General features: G+C 34.1%; 1 protein-coding gene across 1 annotated transcript; it reads right to left on the bottom strand.

Moving 5' to 3' along the window:
• Nucleotides 1–16,275: 16,275 nt before the first annotated feature.
• LOC128990399 (mitochondrial 2-oxoglutarate/malate carrier protein-like) lies at nt 16,276–26,728 on the bottom strand. The gene is made up of 5 exons (XM_054412748.1): nt 26,521–26,728; nt 25,229–25,462; nt 23,611–23,812; nt 22,964–23,166; nt 16,276–19,663 (listed from the first exon to the last, which is right to left on the bottom strand). The coding sequence occupies exons 1-5, from the start codon at nt 26,580–26,582 to the stop codon at nt 19,435–19,437; spliced, it is 930 nt and encodes a 309-aa protein (XP_054268723.1). The 5' UTR covers nt 26,583–26,728; the 3' UTR covers nt 16,276–19,434.
• Nucleotides 26,729–27,444: the final 716 nt, after the last annotated feature.

Genomic DNA, 27,444 nt, shown 5'->3' with positions numbered 1-27,444 from the left:
ACTTTGTTATCTGCTCGATATGTGCTCAATAAATGACCACTGGCCTACTTCCTGACTGCCAATGGGCCGTGCCACAAGCGTGCCAATCTGCCATGTGCGGGAGTCTGAATCAACCGGCCCTGAAAAAGAGCGGAGTTTTTCGCAGCAAACGAAACGTCAACGGATGGCCATGTTTCTCAGTTCCTTCGAGTTGTATCCAGATACCTAGATAAACTATCTTCATAGGCCAACTAGAGCCAATTCTCTAAGAAACGGACAACTCACTGAGTGTTGTCCAAAATTAGACTTCTCCCTTGGATTTGATACTGTGATAGTTGACGGGACTTAAGAATAACATAGTTGGTTGACGTTGTATATTTATCCTTCTATTATAGGCAAGCATGTTTCTTTAAAACCTTTTTTTATCGGCTCGTGTGCTTTGCAGGGGAAATCTACTCATACTGTTAGAACGATATTTTCCTGTAGATGTGCAGAATCCCTTTATAAATTAAAATAGGCTAAAAAATAAACACAAAAATGAGTTTTAAATAACATGGGCCTTATGGGTTGCCATGATGGTGACGGAATAACAACACAAACATAAAATAAAAACAAAGAAATTCCAATCACACGTTTTTTTTTACAGCGTGGGGTGAAGTTTAGTGTTTTTATGTGTTGATAAACAGAAGCAGGACACACCTTCCATAGAGAGGGGGTGAGTGACGGGGTTATTTTATGAGGAACTAATTAATGATAAGTTTCAATAAAATACATTCTGTTTAATGGTGACATGTTTTATAGTTACAATAAACATTGTTAATCCTTTTCACTGAAGAAATGTCAAATTTATTATTCTTATTTACTATTTAGGCTAACTGTTAGTGTTATTGCTCGTCATATCCAGTTTTCAGAATTTTAAATCGACCAGCAGCTATGATCTCTCTTCTTGGTGGTATAACATGTACACGATTTCCACTAGCAGGTGGTTCCACGAATAGCAAACTTAAGAGGTATCTTCATTTACGGCTTCGCCCCCATAGCGTTTGATTTATTTGACGAATTGACTTTCAAAGATGTCAAATGCTGACCCACTTTCGGGATCATCTCATAACTCCAAGGTTTCATAACTCCAAGTGATCATAACTCCAAAGTTTCATAAGTCCAAGAGATCATAACTCCAAATTATATTTAATCCAAAGTTTCAAAACTACAAGTACCCGAAAAGGGATAATTTCATTACTCCAAGAAAAATATAAGTGCAAGTGATCATAACTCCAAAGTTTCATAAGTCCAAGATATCATAACTCCAAAGTTTCATAAGTCCAAGTAAAAATTAAAGCAGAGTGTCATAACTCCAAAAGTTGAGTCGAGTCTCATATCTCCAAGTGGAATGTGTAGTACAGTCAGCGCCACAAGTTCCTGCGCTGTCCGCTCCGCTGTAATACTGTCAGCAGCCTTTGCCGCATCATTGTATCCATATACCTACCGTCGCCTGTCAAACGATTATGTAATTTTGTTATATACTTACAGATTAATTAATTGATATACTTCTTACTTCTATGCTAAAGGTACTTTAACCTTTAACTACTCGCGCGGGTTTTACTAACGTATGTACTCGCGTGAGGTGTTTTTGACACTCCGTTATTACATATTTGTTATAATTAATTGTATTAACACTAATAATTGGTGAATAACATTTTTTGTTGTTATTTAAGTTTATTAACGTTTTTATTAGCTCGCTTTCTTGTCCGGTACAAATTTTGCAATCAATTTTATACTAACTTCCCGATGAGCTAGAGACTTGAAACTTGAAACATAGCCCACAAATGGAAGACAATGCAATATAATATCATTTAATTTTCATATTTCCCTTGGGCTACGCCCCATGGGCTTGTTTTTATTTTACTGTATACTGTTTCCAATATGAAAGAGTTATTTATTTTAAGTTATACAATGTAAATAATATATTTCTTTTACCAACTGCAGTTTGTGTGTGTATTTGGTCAAGTTTTGCATATAAACCATTTGTTGTATTAAAAAATATGTATTTTGTCATTGAACTGTTTGATATTGAATAACTAGCATATGTACTACCCGGAAAATATATAATTTTTAAAAGATTATAATATGTCTGTGAATGGTAAAGGTATTATTTTTCCTTAAAATGTACTACTAAAAAACAAATTTATTTATATGTCAAAAACACTTGTTTGTTATCGAAATAAATGTAAATAAAAAAATGTCCTTTCATTACTTTTAGAGTCTTTCGCAAAAAGAACAACATTACCTTATACAGGAACTTGTACTTTTTACGAAACGTTAACACTCACGTGGGGAGTTGAAAACACCCTATACTTTGTAATACACATGTATTACCAAGTGAACACTAGAGATCGCACGGGGACTTTGGATGAGAAACGTTCCTGTGTTTCACAGTTTTAACTTTACATTTCAGGTAATTTACACTAAGTGTACAATGCAGTTGTCTGCTTGCAACATTGAGCAGATAGCAGACATAATAATCAAATAATTTCTAAAGTCAATGTTACATATGTTTCTCGTAAATGAAATGTATACTTGCAGTATCCAATCTCATTAGTATATATTTTGTTTCAAATGAATGCAATGTCTAATTTCGTTATTCAAAGTTAATTACAAGTCTGGTTCAATTAAATGTATTGTCTACCTCAAAGTATATATGTGTCATCTGGTTCTCATAAATTAAATGTCTACTAGAGAACCCGTGCGGCTCAATGAGCCGCATAGTATGAAACATAACGCCGAGGAAAACGTTATGCTTAAATTCGAGTAATTCTAGTTACATCTTAGAGTTGTTTAAACACTTGTTAGAAACTAATTTGAATATCTCTATTTGTATCGTCAAGGTTCACCTACCTACATTATTTCTGCTCTCAGTTTTAACTGATAACTTCTAATAAATGCAAAACGATCTGCTTAGATTCGAGCTAACATGTTGCAACAAAGTTTTTCCAGCATTGAGAATTTATGAAAACAGTTGCCTAGACATCCCCCTAATCAAACGAATTTTCTCCGAAGAGAATCCTGAAAAGTGGAGTGATATCAACCATTTAATGTGCTCCATTTTTTACCTATAAACTCTGGGTTATCAACTGGAAAGCCATAATCTGCTTTGAATAGGCTAAAGCAGCAACACCATTGATAGTATGTTAACGTATTTTAACGTGTTGTGTGTTAGTCCTAGTATATGACCCGCATCAGAACGTTCTCACGTTGTTCAGTGGGGTTTCTCCTAAGAGGCTACCTGTCCCAACGTTTTGATAGTATGGATTCGTTTGTCGAAATAGGTTGGATAACTATTGTAGCTATAAGATTTGGATAGCAATTTTCATTTTCTCTTTTTGAACAGCGTATATTATTTGCCTCTCCTGAATTATAAAAATAAACTTGATTGTAACTACTCGATCGTTGAATACATAATTATTAATTCCTTCACTTATGTCTAATATTGCCACTAAAATTCAGTCAAAAACTTTGTATAAGTTTGTCCTAGGAACTGGCAACATAACCTAGAAGTAAACAATCCATTTGTGTTTTCCTCAATAAGGTAGAGCTAGTAATACAAAAGTTTACAATAAAAACATAAAGTCCGCCAAGATTTGGTATAATCTTACTACTTGAACTTATCATAGTCAAGGTATTATTATTGTTTGTACTAAATTTTTTGAGATCTCTCAGTGCCAGAAGTAAATATTTCTCACGTTCATTCATTTGATCTGACAATAAGCAAGTTTATTGTACCATCGTGACAACACTATGTGCTTCGTATATTTTTTCACTTCCAAAGTAAGTTGCATAACAGAACTGGCACGTATTATTCATCTCACCAAGTGAATGTGTATATGGATGTGTATCTGTTAGACCAGGCCTCTCTTTCTCTACTCTCCGTATACGCATAAGATACCTTATTATTAATTGTCTCCTCCATCCGTTTTCAATATTTCTTCTTTGAACTTCAGGCATTTTCCGTTCTTCCAACAAAACTGATTAACTGTTTAACTTGGTCTTAACCTACTATGTTAAAACTTCAATATTTAGGCTACTCCCAAAAAGCTAATGAGTTTCTTTTTATAAACAGCTGTTTTCTGTTTTTAAATTTGTTCTATGTATTTCTTATGGGGAAACCCCGACCTTTGAGAGGGTCTCGTGCCCTTAAGAGTAGACATTTTAAAGTTCTAAAACCTTATTGCAAAACTACATATTGAGACGAATCTTTTGACACCTTGAACGTTGAAATTGGTCCACAAATAAGGGAGGAGTTGCGTTAACAAAATACGGCTTCACGTATTATATAGATAGACTAGCTGACCCGGCGAACTTCGTATCGCCTAAGTTATAGGTTTCCCCTAAGACAGACCGATGGAAAGAAAGTACCGTTAGGTTTAATTTTCAAGATGATCTCGTTCGCATCGCTCAATCACGTCATGGTTGAAGTTCGTTCGCTACGCTCACTCACCTTTGGGTTGGAGCTCGTTCGCTACGCTCACTCACCTTTAGGTTGGAGCTCGTTCGCTGCGCTCACTTGCCTTCAGGTTAGCTCGTTCGCTACGCTCACTCGCCTCCAGGTTGAAGTTCGTTCGCTACGCTCACTCACCTTTTGGTTGCAAATTAGCTGTTGTCATAAATGTAAAAGAAATAATAGTGCTGCACCCTGTTGGTAATCCTTGTAACTTTAATGCTATTGAACATCATAGAACAGAACCAACTTGTTTAATTGAAACATCTGTTAAGATTCATTAATTCCATTTCTCATAAGGTTAACATGGGAAACTCCAGAGCCACTGGGGCGGAGCCCTTTTAAGAATTTCGAATAGGGAAATAGTTTACGTCCGATTCGCATACCTACAGAATTTACACACCAAATTTCATAACGATCGGTGAAGTCGTTCCGGAGGAGTTTGCAGACAAACACTGTGACACGAGAATTTTATATATTAGATTTGCAGTAGCAGTATCCTAAATCAATAGTACGCCAGCTTCACAAAAATGAGAAATTTACTTGCAGTATCCAATGTCAATGGTCCATTTGGTTCACATAAATAAGATGCCTATTTGCAGCATTCAAAGTCAATGATACGTCGGGTTCACTTAAACGAATTGTTTACTTGAAGTATACAAACTCAATGGTACATATCGTTCACATAAATAAATTGTCTACTTGCAGGATCCAAAGAAATGGTTAATTTGATTCCCATAAACGGAGTGCCGATTCGCAGTGTCAATGTTACGTCTGGTTCACGTCAATGGAATGTCTACTTGCAGCATCTAAACTCAGTGGTATCTTCGGTTCATATTAATGGAAGTCCTAATTATTGCAGTACCTATTCAAAGTCTGCATTATTTAATTGTAAGTCTAGTTCACTGAAATGGAAAGCCTACTTGGAATTGCAAGTTAAATGGAAATATAACTCAATATATTAATCTTATTGTTCTTCCCTTTTTCTGTGTCCTATACGGTAATGTACTTTTTAAACGATTCTTTGACTAACATATGTGGCAACTCTTGTTTATCTTTTTAGTGTTATCTCGCAAATAAAGTCATAGCAACCAATGAACCCATATGGCCCATGTTAAATTAAAAAAAAAATAAATAAATTCACGTAGGGAAAAGCCCTGTGGTCCAATTTGTACCATTTAAGATTTATACATTCCCATTGTTGGTTACTATGATCGTGCTAAATTTCGTGTAGATCGCTTCAGCCGTTCAGGAGGTATGTGTAAAACAAAAAGAGGAGAGTAGTATAAGAGCTTCGCTTTGCGCCGTTCAATTACTAATGGTTGTTAATCCTCTATATATCGAAAACGGCTAATACGATTTCCTTCTAATTTGATAAATAATTTTTATCTGGCCTAAAAACGTGTTTACTGCAGTTAAAACTGCTAGCAAAAAACTAACTACGCAACAAAATTGAATTGAAAGTCTATAATTTTTAACATTGGCCTCATTGGTTTCCAAGTAACCATGACCATAGACTAATAGAACTATTTTAAGTTGTAGTGTGTTGTTATGTTCACCAAGGTTTTACGAGCAAATTAACGAATGCAGTGCAAAGGGGAAAACACCAGTTGTTACTATTGAGCAAAGATTACACTGAAGATTACTCAATGTAGGGGTTCAATGGAAATAAACTAATACCACTACCCTGTCATGGCTTGGTTCCCAGGTACTACTACATAAAACCAGGGATACCGTCACCTCTAATTGAGACTTTTAACGAAATTCCCATAATAAGGAATAATCTATTACCGTAGATCTCATGGTAAGACCTAAACCCGGAACCGATTTTTATCTTCATTTTAAGAGCCCCAGAGGACAATACACACTTCGTTCAAACTCATATGCTGTACTGTATATAATATATGTGTGTGTAAATTTGGAATAAAGGTTAAATTTGAAATATGTAGATCTTGATGAGTTTAAGTTATAATTGGGCCTATTAGGCTATGCTGATTCAAAATGTCCAATGACGATTTGTCCTTAGTTAGTGATTTAAACGAGATGGATGATGGTTACCAATTTGGAGTCTCTGTCTTCACCTTTGTACCACATGCAATAAATAAAATAGGGGTTGGTTAAAATTTGGTACTTTTCAAGGCACTTGTCCCTAATACTTTTGATTTAAAACAATTTAAAATTTAGATTACACTTTGGGATGAATTTAATTTAAGTCAAGCACAATGTCCTATAAAGTGATGTTAACACTGCAAAGAGTTGGCAGGATCTGTGTAGAGGCAAGGGTTGAAGTTCTGGAAGTCCATGTCCATTGTTGAAATAATGTACAGCTGGTTAATTCACATAAATGACACTTGCCACAGTAATTTTGATTTTCTTTGGATTAATTTTGAAAAGTAATACTATATTTAAGATGTTATTATTATATTGCAATTTTCTTACAATTATAATAGTTAGATTATCACTTTAGAGAGCCACTGGTTTTCTTCCAACATTGACAAGAAAAACTGGTAGCCTACAACGTTGTGTTCAGCACTGTGTAGGGTGGCAAAAAGAAAATGTCGCATATATACATATAAATATTAAATAGATATGTATATTCTTTTTCCAGTTGTATCCTTGTTATTGGTTTTGTGTCATATATATGGATATTCGAATACTCTTTATAAATTGCCAAGAAAGTTTTTAAATGTAGTGAAACATTGGACAATAATTAATTAATTATAATTACACATCTGTGGCTGGGTGAATGCCAAACGACAAAACAGTAATTGCTGAGGACGCTTTTTAAACGATGAATAACCAATATGAGTGGAAAAGATGGAATGCAGGTGTCCACAGAAAATACAGGGTGTTTTTAAAAGAATGCCGGGATTTTAAGTAATGATTGATTGAGTACTATTCAAGGTAACTAAATATTTGTCAAATTGAAGTTAAAACAACTAAGTTTTGTTTCCCGTGTAGCAAGGGAGGAAATTTTGACCTTGGCATGAGCAAAACAGGTGCGCGGTGGTAGGCCGCTATTGTGACTCATACGCTTGACGCCAGTCGCCAGTATGACGTTTACGGCGCAACAGAAGGCACAGATTGTAATCTGTGGTTCGCAGAGTTTATATCAATTACTAAATTAAAATAAATTTAAATCTACTTGATGATAAAGAAACTTGAAGCTGGTTTAATGAGTTTTGTAGCACCGTAGTGTTTTGAAAAGACATTCACCTGGCCAGCTAAAAACAAGCAATGCCATAGTCGAAGAAATCCGACAATTCTGCATCAGAAACCCAAAAAAATCAATTGCCTGACGAAGTCTTCAGTTGAACAAAGCTAAATTGGTCACCTTATGATGTTTTCTGTAAAAGATAGAGTCTTTGTGCCTAAAAGGATTCGTTGAAGAGATCAGATAAACCTGCCGATCACCCTAATCGTACAGACTTTGCCAGTTTTACGCTCATATAAGATTGATGAAAATCTGAATTTTATTAAATCATTCCAAATTGTATCAAAGAATGAGGAAAAAACTTTGTTCTTTTTCCTTCAATTTTATTAGGAAACATGGACTTAACTTTGTAATCATTGCAGAGGAAAGCCCTCTAAAGCCAAATAAATCTGGTACGTCAATGACATTAATCTATGTTTTCATAAAAGTCAAGCAATTTTAATAATAGCCTATGAAAATATCCAAGAGCCCCTTACCAACATTTTACTGAAGGCTTTTAATTATTATTCATATGCTAAGGGAAACAAAAATCATCTGAACAACAGAAGGTCTTTAACTTTGCATTTCTCAGGTAAATATAATTAACGTTATTGCAACTAAACAAAAAATACACCAATTGAACAAATAAAATTGTGACAGACAATTTGATGAAAAATAAGTACGACAACGAATTTAACACAAACAAAAAACTAACATTTAGATTATGAGTTAAAATTCTGGTGACGCAATAACAACGATAAATATACAGAAAATCAAAACAAATTGAAGACTGGTACACAATCATCACATGTTTGATTTTCAGCGTGGGATGAATATAGATAAGTTCATATTTTATTTGGATTGTGGTCGAGTTTTGACCACTGGACGACATCAATTCTTATATTAAAGTACTTAACTCATTAAGGTACTTCAATAACACCTAAATGATAAATACCTTCTATTTAACTCAAATAAAACAATCTGGTATTAGGTATAGATGTATTTACTCAAAAACCTATTTCTATGATAATTTAGTCACGAAATCCAAATGTTTAGACCTATCTATAGATTATATCCGCTTGTTTGGATCATACAAGTCTAGATAGTATTTTTAAAATTTTAAATATGGTATTTTTTTATTAAACCCATTATGCACTACAGACATTTTGCGTACAATTTACTTTGCTAACATACACTCTCATATTTGTTACGGAATAAAGATTTATGAGGGAACAAGTAATTGTAACTATAATCAAATTTTATATTTACAAATGAATGCTACAAGATGAAACCTTAACCTGGATTAATACTGTTTAAATTTTTTCCGAAAATAGGAGATGAAAAATAGTGGAAAAAAAGGCACTACGACTTATTTGCGTTGTGCACCACGAATATTATGTAGAAAAAATTTCGAAATTTCGTACATACAGCTTAAGAAGTTAAGACTAAATATTTTTCATAGTTTAGAAATTTTAAAACGTGAACTAATACTGTATTTCCTTAATATTGTTGTTGGAAGACGGCAATTGCTAAAATACTGTGCGCGTAAACTAATTCATTCACCTCATGGTGGTCATCTAAGTCGATTATTGGACAAACTAAAAGTCTTACGAAAAAATGTTTGGAACAAAAATTGAAGAACATCTTATTATCTATACTTTTCTCGCTGAAAGTTTTCATCTGACCAAAAAATAAAAAAAATCCTCGCTCACTTACTTTTTCATGTTTACATTGAACAACCTTTTCATATTTTCCATTATTAAACATTAATCATCTGCACGAACTAAATTGTATTTATATAGTATTAAACATCAGTTTACGCAGGATTTAAATATGTAAATTTCATCCTCTCACTATTTGTATTACAATTTACACGAACGTGCAAAGCGACAGGGAACGCACCACTTCGAATAATCTCGCCAACATCGGAAACTCTCTTCCAGCATGTGTGTGTGTAATGGGTGCGTGTGTGTGCGTACGTTATCGCTTCCTGCACAGACTGTACCCATTGTCACTTGGAGTTATGAAACTTGGTGTTATGAACCCTTGGAGTTTTGAAACTTGGACTTGTGGTCCTTGCAAATCTGTACGTTTGGAGTTATGAAATTTTGAATTTTAATTTACTTGGTTTTATTTTAACTTGGACTTATGAATCTTGGAGTTATGAACGCTTGGAGTTATGAAACTTGGTCTTATGATATTTTGGTTTTAATTTACTTGGACATAATTTTACTTGGAGTTATGAAATGTTGTATTTAAAAGTACTTGGAGTTATGAAAACTTGGAGTTATGAACCTCACCCCCACTTTCTTTATAACTAAATCCAAGCGTTGAACGAAATGGGAAACGCTGCTCCAGCTGATCTATAGTAGTATCTTTAAGTGTTGCCAACTTATTTTCCAGCGTACACGTATTACGTGCCTAATTAATGCTCGCTGTGTTGTGTTGTTTGGTTGGAATACTGGAGTGCGGTAAAAAAGAGCGACAAAAGTAAGTAAATGCAGTAATTAGCTACTTTGAGTGCTATAAACACTGAATCCTCATGCTAAAAGGAAGAAAATGTTAGGTGAATGTATGTCCAAAAATGCATATTTACCCAGATATCCGCCATTTTGTTTTTTATACAAAAATATTTTTTATGTAAAGTTTTTAATTTCATGATTACATATAAATAAACTGTGCAAAAACTGTAAAATTGTTTTGAAATAAGAGATAAATATTTATTTGAAAGCAACGTACTCAAACGTAACCGGACACGAAACTCGCATTAACAAAATCTTCAGATTTTGAAAAAAACTATAATGCTAACAGGCAACTTTTTTCTTCACAAGAATGCTAAAATATAAGCAGCAAAATTCATACGATGAAAAAGTAAAAATCTGGTTTCTTCCAGATAAAACGGAATTTCTGGTTTTTAATTAATTAAGATAACTTTGAACTTTGGTACAATCTTTATCATGAGAAGTCGCGGCCAATGCTCGCCTTTTTACTACAAAGTTTCTCAATATTTCTGAGTATTGGTGTAAACACTAACAAGTCTATTTAAAAGTTACCATTGAATTTGTATTGCCAATATGTTATATTACTAATGAATGTGACTATTTTAGAGAGAAACATATTTTGAATCCTTTGCTGTTCATCTTGAATCATGTCAAGGACTTGAATAATTTAACCAGTCAAAGTTTACGCGAATTCTTTTCGTAAGAAAATTCCCTCATAAATATGATAAGTTCAACTTATCGTGTTTGGAAGCCTTGACTCACTGTATTAATGCTTCAAGGTCGGCTCTCATGTTTTATAGTTATTTCAAGGTTTGTTTTTACATTTTGGCAAGGATTAGGAATTTTTAGATTTCAGTAAACCTAGATTTATCGTGGAACAGGTTTTGTTTTGATGAATCGTATACCAATTTTACAACAGTTAGAAACCGTGGGGGGAAAGAGGGTTGGTAAACATAGATTCGAAATTTAGTTGAGATCAATTAACTAAAAAACTTTAATTTTCACAAAATACATTTAATTTTATTTGAAACATTTTACATAAATTTTACATAAACACGAAAAGGGGTTTCTTTTATCTGTCCGGGAATGTAAAATGTTTTGTTAGGGCCTACTTTAGTAGGTACTTGTTTTTTATACAAATAACATGGGAATTTTAAATTCAGTTTTATTTTTATTTTCTCCTTAACCATTATGGTTATGGGACCATTTCTCCTTAACAATGCTTCAAAATATTAAATTAATTATTCTCATTTTGGTAACTCTACCAAATGGTTTGGAAATAAATTGCGATATTTCATGTTTTTAGGGTAAACATTTTGTAAAAACCAATTCTTACGAAATAGAATCTCTACAAGCCAGCGAACACAGAATAAAAATTTTTATTCTGTGTTCGCTGCTACAAGCCCCGTTATAAACAAAGGTTGACACGTTTGTACCAAATATCGATGGTACCAAATTGCATAAAGATTGTTATTTAAGTTCGCGCTAACGGACATATATGTGTGTCGATGTCGATACCACGATTTTCCTTTGGGGCAGAGCCATTAGGAAATTTGTTCATACAGTAACAATACTTTTGACAAATCTAACACTCTTAAAGTTTCATTTTGATGTACCATATGCCTATATTTTTATTTAGAAAAACCAAATAACAAAACACTATTAAACAAGGGGTATAAAGTACTGTTATACAATGAACACAAATTTGACTGTCTCTTTGATTATATAAAAGATGTTGACTCCCTACAGGGAACCGGAGTTTTGCCAACGGGTGTCAGGTAGATGTGGGGGATGCCTTCGGCCACCTCTTGGTGCGGAGATTTGCCAACGGTGGTAGTGGGAGAAAGAGTGTGAGGGAGGGAGGGAGAGCGATTGTCAGGGTTGTCTACGCTTGGCAGTTATGCGCTTGTCGCAGTGGGTTAGGTCAGGTTAGGTTAGGTGAGGTTAGGTTAGGTTATGTTAGGTTAAAAAATCAATACATTTCCTTTCACAGTCAGAGGTGCATAACTGCATTACTTTGAACACAGTCAGCATCCTGCCTGGTTTGTCCACCCCTAGCGGAAGCCACGCTCACGGTCACGTGTAATCTCTCTCTCTCCCCCTCCCCCTCTCGCGCAACCCACAACCGATGGCAAAACTCCGCAGTATGAGGAATTCACGGATGGGGACCCTTTCTACCTGATACCCGTTGGCAAAACTCCTACACTCTGCCTACGAGCTAAGTACTCGTAGTCCCTTAATCAGTGCAACAATTGACTAAAAGGTGAAAGTATTTTTTCATTAAAAATTTCTACTAAGGTTAAAACTCTTAATTTGCCAGCTCCATGTTACAAACCTTATTAGATAAACTTGGAATAAAATAACGTGTGTACCAAGTTTGAAACACTCAAGTGGAACAGAATTTTGTTCTGAAAACAGCTAAATAACTGTCACAAAATTTTGATTATGTTTGACCAATAAAGAGCCTAAAAAATTACAATAAGTAAATTAATGCATCACATTTCTTTAGATTACTAGTTTACTCCAACATGGACACACCATATTGACCTTGACCACCAGCATCAGCCAGATGCTACAAAGGTTTAAGACCTAGGGTTTAAGACCAAGGGTTTAAGCTGAGTCTTAATTTAAGACTCAGTTATCATCTCAAATTTTACCTTGGGGCGCCATGGACATAGTCTGCAACAGAGCTCTTCGTTATCTTGAACTCATCATCGGTTGTTGACCTTACTCAACACCCTTAATTATCTACTACCTTTGCGAGGCCTTATCTGAAATTTGCGACATCATCTGTTTTTTCATAGGAATAAATAAAATGGTTGTACAGAGTGTTTTTAAAACGCAACCTAAATTAATAACCGTAAGACACGTTTTAACGACACAACAAGCTTATATGTTGGTATCCCTGTTTTCTTAACTTCATTGCCGATCAGCTGATATGCATTGTTGCATAGTTACCTATGAGGTTAGTGTTATTGAGAGTTTATTGCAAATAAGACTTGTGTTTTGTTTTTTCACAAGCTCAAATAATATATTGTAGTTTCACGGTTTTTGGTTTTCTACGAATCCGGTTTCCAATTTTTTTACAGGTCAATAAAAAGTTGATTACAAAAGTTGGTATATTAGGTACTGGAATCACACCAGGAAACTTAATTTCAAACCTTACTTAGCATACATAAAATCATACATAAAATGTATGATTTACTTTAAACGTATTCTTCAACATATTCAATGTAGAAGATTACATTAAAAGTACATCTTTGGTTTTTTACCAAGAAGGTTTGAAACTAGGAATTCAGGTGTAGGATTCTAGTACTTTATAAATCATAAAATGTATGATTTACTTTAAACGTATTCTTCAACATATTCAATGTAGAAGATTACATTAAAAGTACATCTTTGGTTTTTTACCAAGAAAGTTTGAAACTAGGAATTCAGGTGTAGGATTCTAGTACTTTATAAATCAACTATTTATAGACTCTCAACATTTTTTTGAAACTGGAAATCAAAAAAGATTGGCCTGCATTCCATATCAGCACCTGTACCTGTTCGAGCTTGCGAACACACAATGTTGATTCTTTATAATAAATTCCCAATCACACTAAACCTCATAAATAAGTATGCAACAGTGCATATAATTTGATTGGCAACAAAGTAAAGAAGACAGGGATACCAATAAGCTGATTTTGTCTTCAACAGTGTATGACAATACAGTTCTTGTGATTTGGGTTGTGTGTAAAAAATAACCCGTACAACGGAAATTTGTCAGATTTTTGTGCCCAGTCTTGGGTTTGATGATAATGAGGTTCCTTCTCTAAAAGTCATCTACAAACTTTCTCACCAACTCCCCGGTATTGATGTTAGGATAAGAATGAGAGTATAGTTAAAATATCACATTTATAATGTAATGAATTCCATACTGAGGATTCAAAAATGAATACCAACTTCATTCAACTAAACCTCCAAACTCGCTGACATGAGAAGTGGTTTGCGTTGGAGATTTTGTTACTGTCTTTAAAAGACCACACTACTTAGTATCCTTGACTATTGGTAGAACCATAGATAAAACATACTCCCTTAGTAGATTTGTCATCCTTATGGAACAGCTGAAGACAATTTCATTGTTACTTCTGTACGTCAACTGTATAGAGGTCATGTTTTGTTTACAATTTCTTTCTTGTTATTTCAGTCATTTAAAACTTCATTTAAGGGGGCTAGCCTAGCAAAAAATTTTAAATTTTTAAATTTTTTTAAAATATATTTTTTTATTTTGTGAGTTCTTTCTGAACAGTTTGGTACCAGAATAATAAAGATATCTATTTTTTTAGTTGAGATATGACCAAAAACATTTATCAGTGCACATGCCTTTTCATTGTTAGTCCAATACTTGTCCGCGACTTGTGGCAAGTGTCCGTCGATTTTCCGAAACTAGTGTTTTTTTCTTACTATTTACATGATATCTTCTAAGCCAGTTGAGATATCATTACCAAATTTTTACAGGATGTTTATACCATCAGTACCTATGACCTGAACTAGAATTATAGCAGTAGGTATGGTTTAAGTAATAAAATATATAAATTTATCAAAAAATAAAATAAAATATTTTTTTATAATCAAAAATGTTAAGCCAACTAACTAATTTCAATTATATTAACATATTTTTAGTTCAGGCTATAGCCCTAGGCATAAGGAAAAGAACCATACCAAATTTATTTGTGTAAATTAAATACAAAAAAGCACAATGTGTAAAATGGTTACCTAGGTTTTTACAAATATAAAATTTAATTTTTTTATCATAACTCCCGAACTCATCAACATTTTTCAAAATATTTTACATGATTATATGCCCAGATTTGTGCTTAAAATGCCCTGAAAAATTCAAAATCCTAGGTCAAAAAGTGTATTCACAGCAAAATGTTTTCTATAATCGTGCGTTTTTAGCTAGGCTAGCCCCCAACCAAATAAAACGATATGATCATAAACAATAATTGGTTTCCTAGTTATATAACCAAATAGTAAAGCACAAATCATGAAATTAACCCTAAAATAATAGAAACAAAATTTTGTCTACCCCAGCGATCAGTGTGGACTTACACGAACTAGACACGAAAAACAAGCTTCAAAATTTACAATGGGATGAGGAGTCTACTTGTGTTGCTTAGGCTAGGCGCACACGAGCGATTATTTTGAGGCGATTATTTCATCGGCCGATCTGTGCATCATGTATTAGAATGGAAGCGCACACACAGGCGATCGAGAATTGCGCCGATTTTAAAATCTGGCTTTTGCTGCAGATTCGTAGGCGAGGCGGTTGTCGCCCGGAAATCTGTAACGTACAGGTTTTTATCAGTCCGCCACACTGTTGACTAAAAAATCAGCCAGTCGCTTGTTGTTCTCCACAGGAGTCAGTGAACTTCAGTGTGAGTTGTGTTGTTTTCTTTGCTAAAAATAATAAATAATGAAACTTTCAACAGACATTCTATAGTAATTAAAGAACTTTTTACTGTCATCACATAAAGTGTATGGTTTATAAAACAGTTGATTTAAAAGTCTCTAACTTACTGTCGAATGAACCCAATATTTAAGTTATCTTCTTTTTTTCTTTGATCTAATTAGAAGAGCACAAACACAGGTTAATTCAACTTGCCCTATTACTGTCACTCATTATGTTAGGACCGTAAACTTTAGTAATCAGCTGCTGAAACGTTTCTTGTAGAAAAACTGTATCACTGCCCTTACTTCACAATTGGCGGGCCGATCAATTGCCTTAAACATTGTGAACTGACACTATAAACAGCAGACAGCAACAATAACAACGCTAATAGTGGAGTTTGACGTGCAAGGCTTGCTGGGAGTCAGCGTGCGTGTGTTTTTTGTCCTTGGCGACCACTTCAAATAGTTACAGCGAATCAGACCTTACTTTTGGAATAATCCTCATACAATGTTTACTGCTTAAACATACATAAAAGATAAAAAAATTATGTTTAATGTAAAAGTGAAATACAATTGTGACAAGGACTTGTACGATAATAGCTGCAGACCAACATAGACATTCAGATATACCCAGGTCAGATACAAGGGGTTTTACTGTGCTCTTTTGCTCTTTGAAAAACTATTAGTTCCTAATGAAAATGATACAACACTTAAACTGCATTTAAGGTATTTATTTACAAATATATGTTAAGGTTTACAACATATAACAACACAGCACTATTAGATTTTAACAGATAACTTGTAACAATAACAATTTTTGTAAATAATAAATCTACAAATTTCAAACTTTGTTCCTATAAAACTATTTAGTCACAGTCACACATTTCCTACAAGAATGTTGAACTTTTTAAATAATATTACTGTAAACTATAAGTTCATTATTGAACATAATAAAAATCATTTCGGTAGATACCCTCTTGTTTGAACGATTTAGGACCGGAACTACAAAGAATTTAGGTACAGAGGAAACAATCTGAATGGACATCCGTGCGCTTTCAGCACTGGTATGTTGGGGCGGAAATATACTTGTGACGAGCACTGTGCATAAATTCCTATTGCACAGGATGTAAAGTCTTCCTCTGTGAACCTTGTAGTACATGAAGGTGAGGCGGACCTGGCCCTAGACACCAGCACTAGTGCTAGACACCTCTTAAGTGTACCATGGAATGTTTCTTCCGTTCCATACTTCTCTGTGCCGGAACTTAGCCAAAACTGAATTTTGTTACTTGCCAAGTATTCCTAGTTATGCTTTTTTGTTAAGAGGGAGGGATTAATTTCTGTCTTATCCACAAAGGTTTTAGGGGTTTTCAGTGTGAAACATTATAAAAGCTAGGACACATACCTATACTATTAGGAGCGAACAGTACCAGAAGATGGTTTTTTTTTTTGTTTTTTTTTTTGTGAATCTATGTACAAAGTGAGTGTGTGAACCACTTGCAAGTGTAAACCAAACCATCTGAAGTCCAAATCAAACAGGTCCAAACAAGAAAGATTCTAATGATGAAAAAGTTGACAATCATTGTATAACTAAAGCAACTGACTGACAACTTAAAAGTATTTGGCAAAGCACCAAACAGTAAATCAGAAAATATCAGTTTGTAGTCTACTTTAATTAATTAAAATAATGTTTACTACACTCTGTTGTCTTGGCTTGAATGTTGTTGAACATCACAATATATTTGGAATCATATGTAATGTTGGCGGAAAGGGTATCTCTTTAGTCTGTAATAAATCTCTACATATTAATATGCTATCAAATAGACTAAAATGAATATTTCGTTTTGTCATGGTGGCAGGAGATAACTGGAGCAAGCTGCACAAGAATAGACCAATCAAAATTGTAACAGCTGTTTAAAACATCTATTATATTCAACTGGGCAAAATGTCTCAAATCTTATCTGACCATTCTACTGCATTATACACTAACATAGCATTTATGATGCCACTGAAGATAACAAAGTGTTAAGAAAAGTGAGGTTCAATGTTGTGAGAATAATAAAATATCTGTGCACAGACTGAATTCAGAATGCAAAACTTTTATATTACATTAGTTGTTTGTGCGATGTTGTTTCATACTGAAGACAATTTGTTTTGGCACATAAACATTTCTATAAAATTATTGAAAAATTATGCAACCTCATACAACAGTTATTTGATTCATTTTTAAAACCTAGCATCTGACTCTCTCTCATTGGAGTGCATAAGGCCCCTTTTATGCACGGCGGTTACTCGCCAGCGGGCACCCACCGCGGTTTTATAAATGCATTGCCCTAAATGGGTGTTTTTATTCAAATAGGAGCGGTCTCAGAAGTTGCGGGTACCCGCGGAGGTTTGTAAATTCACCCGCTTGCACTTAGAAACCGCCGGCGGTTAGCGGTTTGTATATGCATTGTGTTATATGGCATCGTTTATTCAACGCGGGAGCCCGCCGTCGCTCTAGCATTGCTACCAACCCAAGTTACCAGTGTCACTCACTTACACATGGTCTAGTCATTTGGCTGTGCGCATTGTCTACTACATACTATAGTCTTGTATAGTACTGTATGTATAGTTGTTTGGTCTTGTACATAGCTGAACCTCTCACCGTTAAAAATGACTTCATGGTATGTTACAGACATAAATACTGAAAGATTTTGTCTGAAATTATCTACAGTAAATAACATTTAGATTGAACACCCCTCTGGCACTATTTGAAACTTTTACAAAGGATTTCTTTTGCTAGAGTGTGTTTTTAGCTAGATTTCAGGCTTAAATAGCAGCCGTTGAAGTGAGTCCATGACAGTTCTCAGTTGTAAACCAAATACTTGTGTTAGACTGGTTAGATTGAAGGAGTATACATTAAAAAAACAAAGGTTTTAACAAACAAGGGTTGGCAGCACTGTTACACTATCCATGTGATAGCGATTGATCGCAGGTGACACATTGCTGCAGCGGTCGCCCGCGGCGGGTGCCCGCTGGCGGGCAACCGCGGTGAATAAAAGGGGCCTAACCTGTTCATAGTTAGCCTACATAGCTTGAAAGAAAACACTGCACAACAAATATAGGTTATGTTGTTTTATCTCTGTATGGGCTTGTCTTTGCTACTAACAGCAAACCTTCATTTATTCAGTCTTGGATGAATTGAGAATCAAAGTTGTCCAAATTGACAAACGTCTAGAGGAAATATAGTATATTTTAGGACAGTTTTGATACTATTGTGTAGTGAGTACTTTTAACAGAAAACCACTTAAAACCAAAAATACTACTGCAGCACTCTAAAATAGGCCGCAAAACTGTTTAATTTACAGAGGTGAATGATAAATTTAGCAATATGAAATGTTTAAACTGCTGGACACCGATTAAAGAGGTTTTACTGTGCAAGTTGGTGTGAAAAATGGAGATAATTAAATGCACAAGATAATACTGGGAAACCAGATGCATAAGTCTGCAAGAATGTAACTTTATACACTAAACCAGCTAAATACAGATATAGGCAAAAAGGTAAAAAAATCTATTAACACTAAATCATTCAAAGGCACTTAGCGGCAATACAATCTAGATTTGCAGTTTAAACCGTTATAGCTTAAGTTATATCTTGTTTAGTCTTACAGTAACAACACATAGCTCTGAGAGCCAATAGCCAATTGACAAAAATAATAAATCACAACTAGTTTACAAGAAGTTACTTGTCAACAATTATATTTTGGTAACTATTTACGACGTTTAACCTTTCTGTTCCTAAATACATTGATTAAACCCTTCCCGTTATCGCAGTAAAATAGTGATTAGAAACATTACAAACCGGACCCTTTTCCACTCTGACCCAGAAAGTATTCGTTGTACGACTTGTTCAGCTGTTCAAGGAAGATGAAGGTGAGGACAGTGTGGGGTCCGAGTCTCGCGTAGTACGGAGTGAAGCCTTTCCACAACGCAAAGAACCCTTCGTTCTTGATCACTTTTGTCAAGACATCAACTGCACCGGTGTATTCTGGCTTGCCGTTGACAATTTTCATGTTTTGTATTCTGAAAATATAACAAATCATATTAGTGATATCATAAATCTACCATTTAACATTTACTTTGGATTGGGTAAGTAAGGGTCTTTCATAGAATTACGGGGATGCGGAATACTACCCCACGGAAAACCACCCCCCTCCCAGGTGAAACGTGACGTCACGAAATCTGCCAACTAACCAATATGGTTGCCGTGTCCGCAACTGGAATACTACCCCCCCTAAGAAAATGTGATGCTATGTAATTGTAATTTTAATTCAATTAATTTAGTTTGATTACAGAAAAGGCATGTGGGGAATATCATACAGAATTTTTATATATTACAGCAAGTTTGGTTGGTTAGGTTAGGTTAGTTTACAACATGTCAACGAAACTTGAGTGTCCGTGACTGGAAAACTGCCTCCTCAATCTCTGACGTCAACATGACGTGGGAACCTGCTTGGGGGGGGGGGGGGGTAGTGGTCCAGGGGGCAGTCTTCTGGCGTCCCAAAATTACTTAACGAATATCTATAGTTATTTTAAAAATAAGTATCAATTTCATCTTTTCTGAATACATTTTTCTGAAGATAAATGTAGTTGTCATTGTCAGTATGCATTCACAAGGCATAAGATATGAGCACTTGATCAAAAAAATTAATAAAGGAGTAATTCATCAGATATTTTATTGTATATAGAAAATTATTAGTGTGTTTGACACTGATTTTTTTTTAAATACCCTAGTAATACTTTTGTTAAAACTTACAAAACTACTGTAGTTGAGATTTTAATTTAATAATTAATTCATTATTGAGTAAGTATTAATTTTTAAGTTAATAAATTTTCTTTATTATTATTTTTTTTTATCCACCCGCGGTAAATTTTACATATTATTTAAGCTAGAAGAAGCTTTCTGAGAGAATTAAAAATTCCCACATTTTACATTAGTTATGAGAGCACTTTCAATTTGTCACTAAACTAACCCCATTTCGAAAGTAATGCAGAAAGATAAATTGTATAAATGATTTTCTTGATAACCTTTGAAGATAAAATATTCTAATAATACGGTCTGAATTATCAGTCACTTAAAAACTGCCTGGCAATGTAAAGAATAAGTTAACATAGCATCAAAAGTTTGAAATGTGATATGGTGTGCAAATATATTAATCCAGAACAATTCATGTACCAGCTATTCTGCGATCAGATTAACTCGTTCTGAAAATTATACAACAAATTTAGTCCCTAGAAGGCACTATAATGTTGTTCCTGCAAATCTTTGAAAACTAAAATGACATATTTTAATACAGCTCAATATTACATTTTCCATTTATTATACCAGACAAGATAATTTTATCAGTATGAAAATTCATTTACTCTTTCATAGACATACACTTTTGGAACATCTGAAATGTGTTTAAACGGATACTCGGTGTACATTTTTTATGTGTCAAAAGGTGGAGTTTTATGTACGTTGGTTGTGACTGGATGTTATTCAAAACCTTCATGTTAATATCTAATGGACTCCTTTAAAATGAAATTAAATTAAATAAAATCTTTGAAAATATTTAAAAGGCTGATTAAAATATGAACAGTTTAAAAAATTCTTGTAGGGTGCTTAAAACAAAAAACAAAAAGTGGTTCAAATCATTATAAAATAAAACAAATTATAAATACTTTTTTCTCAGCTTGTGTGCATTGCAGGGAAAATCCACGCATACTGTTAGAAAGATATTTTCCTGTAGATGTGCAGAATCCCCTTATAAATTAAAATAGGCTCAAAAATAAGCACAAGAAATTAGTTAGAAAACTTCAAAAAATTAACACGGGCCTTATGGTTTGCCATAATGGTGACGAAATAATAACGGAACATAAACAGAAAATCAAAACAAATTCCAATCACATGTTCTATTTACAGCGTGGGGTGAAAATAGTGAAGTCTGTAAATTCAATATTTTTAGTCTAGTATTCAACCACTGGACAACCCTCTAGTTCATTTTAAAGGATGACAATATCAACATATGTCAAATTCTCAGTAGAGTGAAACAAAATACTCATTAAAAAAAACCTAGGTTTAACCATCGCGGCATTTAACAAAAACCTCCTAAAATTGTATTAATAAAATGTATCTAATTGCAATAATGTGCTAGTTGATGAAATGGACCATAGATTAAGTTGCCACAAAGGTTTCAAATGACATCTAGCCGGCACAAATGTACATAAAAGTCTACCCTTTGGCACAAAATATTTACACTGACTATCAGCTTAAGCACATTTTAGATGCACATGAAATAGCTACAGCGGCTGTTTGGTTCCAAAATTAAAATCACTGCAAGTTAATAAAACCATAAAAAAATACAATGAATTTTGCAAACCACTAAAATAACTCCTTGTTTATCATAGGTGTGGGTCATTGATATTATACGGATAAAATAAAACACATAAAGAAATAAACACTCAACAATTCAATCTGTACTTGAAGTTGAGAACTGTACTTTATCACATTGGTACTTGAATGTAGAACAATTGGTGAAAAAATCAATGAAATTGTCTTAAATAATAACAAAACATGTATTGTCAATAAGATGGATGATTTAATTCCAAGAATATAATTTTTTAATTCTGTTTTTCTATTTACATTCCTTTATGAAACACAAGTCTGGATATTTTAAAGTGAGATGGGGTGAGATGAATGTTTCATGATTGTAAAAATTTACAATTTGATTTTACTTTTGAATTCATGCAAAACAATTTAATAACAGTTCATTTCAGTTTTGTAGATATACAAACTTAGACCAGCTGATGTAAAAAAGCTACGGTACTTACAGGGCCCTATGCCAACAGTGAAATTAAATTAAATATGTCTATTGTCTTTAGAACCTTTTAAAAATTATTGACAAAGTCATAAAACAGCTAAAATTATAGCATAGTAAATTAATGAATACATATAGCTAACTACACAAAATTAGTCATGTTACCATTTATATTTTAAATATTACTACTGAATAACAATCTTATTGTTAAAAATTTTTGTGTAGTGTTAACTACATGAGTGAACACTAGTGTTCTTCGCGTAAATATGTGAAATTTTTAGGTGTTCAGTTGTTCAGTGGTATAGAGAAGCGGGAACGCATGCAAAGACAGCGTTCTCACTTTGGTTTTCTGAAGTCCTATATTTTATAAGCAGCCTATGTTTTGTACGAGACGATGGTGAGTATTCCAGCACTGAAAATGTTCCACTGCACCACTGCGTTCTACCCTCATCCTCCAACAATCACCTAAAAGTATGCCACTACATCCTATACTACAACCTATTACAGGAAAGATAATAATTACCTGGTTTTGGCGATGTCAACTGGCATAGACGCAGCCGTAGTGACAAGACCAGAGATCATGCTGCTACAGAAGTGAAGAAATATGTTCTCATTGAAGTACCCAGTAGAGAGCAGCGCCTGTTTGGCTTGAGAGTAGGACGCCAGCTGGGCCGCGTTGACTACCATCGCCCGACCCATCGTGGGGATGGCTCCTCTCCACAATACCTTGATGGTAGAACAAAGAGGATAAGAAGAAGTACATGTGTCATAGAACACACAGAAGAGACATAAAACAGACATTATTTTGTTCTAGAAATTTGAACGAATTGTGTTTTTGGCCTCTGGGGACATCAACATGAAAAAGTAATTCGGTCGTGAGTCTAGGTCTTTCTGAGCCGCCTACAGTAATAGCTTCTTCCCTAATTCGCTAAAAATGAAATCGGTAACACCAGTATTTCTTTTTAAGCTTTCATATTAGGCCTACTATCTTATTTTGTAATCCAACATATACAATTACTTAACTGTAAATAAGCAGCACGAACCTCGCTGTCATAATTCAGATAAAAACTTACAAAACCACCAAACTTCATTATAAACGCAAAAAGTGTTTAAGGAAATAAATCAGTACCGGCAGCTTATTCAGCTACCAAAATATTTGTAAAAACTTACCAAGACTCCTTCTTCTCTCGCGATTCGCATCAATGCATTAAATACATTGCTGTAGTTACGACGCTGGTCAAGTGGTAAACGCCCGTCTGATGTCATACGCACCAACGCTACCTCTGCAGGAGTTCCAATGAAGGCTCCGCAAGCCCCGGCAACCATACCCAGACCTGCCTTCATGAAGAAGTTTGGTGGCGTACCATCAGAACTAATGAAAAAAACACCTTAATTTATCTCTTGTCTTCTTCTTTTTAAAATGTCTAAAGAGATCAAAGGAGAGTCCAAGGTCCCTGATGATAGAGCATGCACATGAAATCTTAGGTTTTGTGTCATGATTTGCAAAAGGCACGTTCCCAATACAATTAAAGTTGTTTAATCTTCTCGTATTTTTGTGTTCCATGCAATATGCAAAAGTTCCATTAAAAATCGGGGTCCTACTAATTTGAATCCCTTTTATCAGAGAGTCCGACTAATCCAAACCACCTGTTGGGGAACAAATTGTAAACAAATTTATTTGTTAGAAACAAACCATATATTTTGAAAACTGCTCTAACTATAACCTAGAAATCGAGAAAAGCCAGCAATTGTACATAATTTTTTATGGTAGAGTCCATGAATTGTAGCCTATGTGAATTATGTAGAGAGAACCTGGCAGTTTTGAATAATTGCCTACAGCCTATGACCAAACGTCCATGCATTAACGGCATTCTTCGGTTCGGTCTCTTCTAAGGTCATTGCGTAGTAAGAAGAACACAAGGGGGACAATTATTCATCGGATACTAAAAGATGGTTATTTAGCAGTAAACAAAATATATTTTTTCAAATCTTTTTTTATGTTAAAATTTTGCTGCATATTTCTATCTAATCTGAACAATAAGGTAATCTGAACAGGGTTCAGGCTCAAACTTCCTGTTAGATCATAAAGTCTTTAAGAAATAACTGCAAACATATAATTTAATTATAACTGTTTTTATTTTCATCCAAAAAGATCACATCACAAAGACACAACCTCATCTGGAGACTAAATCAAACTTTTGTAAATTTTAAAAACAAACCAAAAATTTGTTAATGCAGATTTCACTTATATTAAAATATAATAATATATTTATAATATTACCTGTTTCCGTCTGTGATCCTATATTTGTTGTATAGAGCAACCGGTTTCAAGGTTATAACCTCATCTTCAGGCTCTTGTTGTCACTCTTGCGAGATCTTTGAGTTTTATAAACACACAAAAACACTAACATTGAAATAAATTAACACGAGACATTGACAGACGAAGACGATTAACACAGATTCGGGAACTAGTTCCACACACGACGCGGCACGGGCAAACGTTTTGTCATGACTGACGACGCGGCACTAGTTCCCGAATTTATGTTAATCGTCTTCGTCTGTCAATGTCTCGTGTTTATTTATTTCAATGTTAGTGTTTTTGTGTGTTTATAAAACTCGACGATCTCGCAAGAGTGACAACAAGAGCCTGAAGATGAGGTTATAACCTTGAAACGGTTGCTCTATACAACAAATATAGGATCACAGACGGAAACAGGTAATATTATACCATTTTAATATTCAAGAAGTGATCCTAGACCAAATAACATCAATATGAGATTTCACTTACCCTGTCATTTTAGAGAACAACCAAGTATAAACACCCAGTCTTGTGGTTGTGTATGTTGCCTGTCTTAGCAATCCGGCTGAGAGACCCGAATATACTCCCACAAACCCTTCCTTTTGAAGGATTGCACGGAAAGCATGAAAGCTAGTCTTGTATTCTTTTTTGCCATCAGTTCCACTCAACTGCATTCGATTTTTTACTAGGTCAAGAGGTTGAACAAACAATGTTGCAGTCATTCTGAAATATTAATCCAAATAATAACTGTCAATGGGACAATATTGAGAGCTGTAGCCATAGCCTATCAGCTTTTAATGTATCAACAGTAATTTTTTTTAATTTTGCAAGTCATACTGCTATTTTAAACATTAATTCTACAATTTATTACAAGAAGCTATAAATTGAAGATTTAGAATTAAGTAAGAAATTATAAACTGCTTTAAATAAGTTAAGAATAAAATAAATTGTTACCGATTCGGAGGAAAGAAGTCCTCTAGGAATAGGATGGAGTGTAATGAAATTTAAAATTCACTTTTTTAAATGAATGATTTTCATATATAAAGTGTTTTAAACGCGGGATTCCTAGACTCATCCCTTAAATTGAGTTTATGCACAGGATAGAAACGGGATATGGAATAAAACGGAATTTTTGGGTCTGATACCTGTTTTTGTTTATTATAGGCCTAATGCTTAAAAAAAATAGCTCCAAATGATTAAACTATTCTAGCACAATATTTTAGCAAGGTTTAAAGAGCAATTTAAAAATTATAGGCTACCTACATCAAAAAGTACATTCAGAATAGAATTGGGGCAAATAAGCACGATATAATGGGATTTTACATTATATTGTTGTACAGTATATAAATAAATAAATAAAGATAAAATAGGATTTTCTCGACCCGGTGAGAGGAATTGTTGGTTTTGGTCTTGCATCTAGTAACATCATGCAGAAACTTAACTTATTTTAAAAATTGGAAGAGCAGTTTAAGAATTGTTAAATGAAATATTATAAAACAAATCAACTATCAATCATTGAGATGGGGACGCCAACTTTGAATTATAAATAGTGAATTATACAAATTAATCATAACATAACTGTAAAATTAGCCTAATTATCATTTTAATACAGGGAAATATCTGTCAAATGTTACACAAATAAATAAAATTTATAAGGCAGAGTAGCACAAACTAATTTTGTGTTAGTTGGCTTTGCATTATCCAAGGAATAGAAATAGAATAAAAGGATAGATAAGACAACTTGTTTGGGGTTAATTAAAACTTCGTTTTGTCATTCTTACCCTGATACTCCACCAAAAACGAATTTCACGTAATTAGGCATGGTCTGCTGAGGCTGCGACATCTTGGTGTATATGAATTTTATCAACACTGCCTCGGAGTAAACTTTCTAATCTTAAAATAAAATGGAATGTGAACTTGAAATAAATTTGCAATGTTACGCAGAATTAACTCTAACCTCACTTCGCTTGTCAGTTTGACATTGACAGTTCAGCAGACAGCCAAGAAATGGAGCTTTCTTTTTCCCTCTTTCAGAACCTAACATTTCGCAAACTTAAGAAGTTCCATGTAACTACAGAATGTACACCGTGTTTATAGTACTGTAGTCAAATTATGATCAATGAATCGTAAACATTCAATTTTGATGTCTACCAAATCTGTTGGTGTTTGAAGAATTATTTAGCCATACACTACAAAATAATCAATGAATCTTTATTCATCTATATATATAAAATCCAATGTATGTTTGTTTGTATGTATGTATGTCTTGTTTGTCCTTTATGGACTCCGAAACCGCTCGACAGATTGTAATGAAACTTTCAGGTATTATTAAGCATTATTCAAGGATGGTTTGTGTGAAGTTTGGTGCAGATCCGTCAAAAGGGCTCCGCCCCAGTGGCTCTGGAATTTTCCATGTTAAACTTCTGAGTACTCATATTTAAATGTAATTAAAGAATCTTAACAGCTAATTCAACTAATCAATTTGATTCTGTGATGCTCAATAGTATTAAAAAGTTAATAGGTTTACCAACAGGATACAGCATTATTTTTTTTTTTCAATTTATGACAACAGCTAATTTGCAACCAAAAGGTGAGTGAGCGTAGCGAACAAACTTCAATCTGGAGGCAAGTTAGCGTAGCGAACGAGCTCCAACCTAAAAGTGAGTGAGCGTAGCGAATGAACTTCAACCAGGACGTGATTGAGC

The sequence above is a fragment of the Macrosteles quadrilineatus genome, unplaced genomic scaffold (genome assembly GCF_028750875.1).
Source record: "Macrosteles quadrilineatus isolate MER2022 unplaced genomic scaffold, UCM_ALF_1.0 Scaffold_3__2_contigs__length_128488019, whole genome shotgun sequence".
Lineage (NCBI taxonomy): Eukaryota > Metazoa > Arthropoda > Insecta > Hemiptera > Cicadellidae > Macrosteles > Macrosteles quadrilineatus.
Note: the sequence above shows the minus strand (reverse complement) of the source record. Positions and strands in the feature narration are given on the sequence as shown.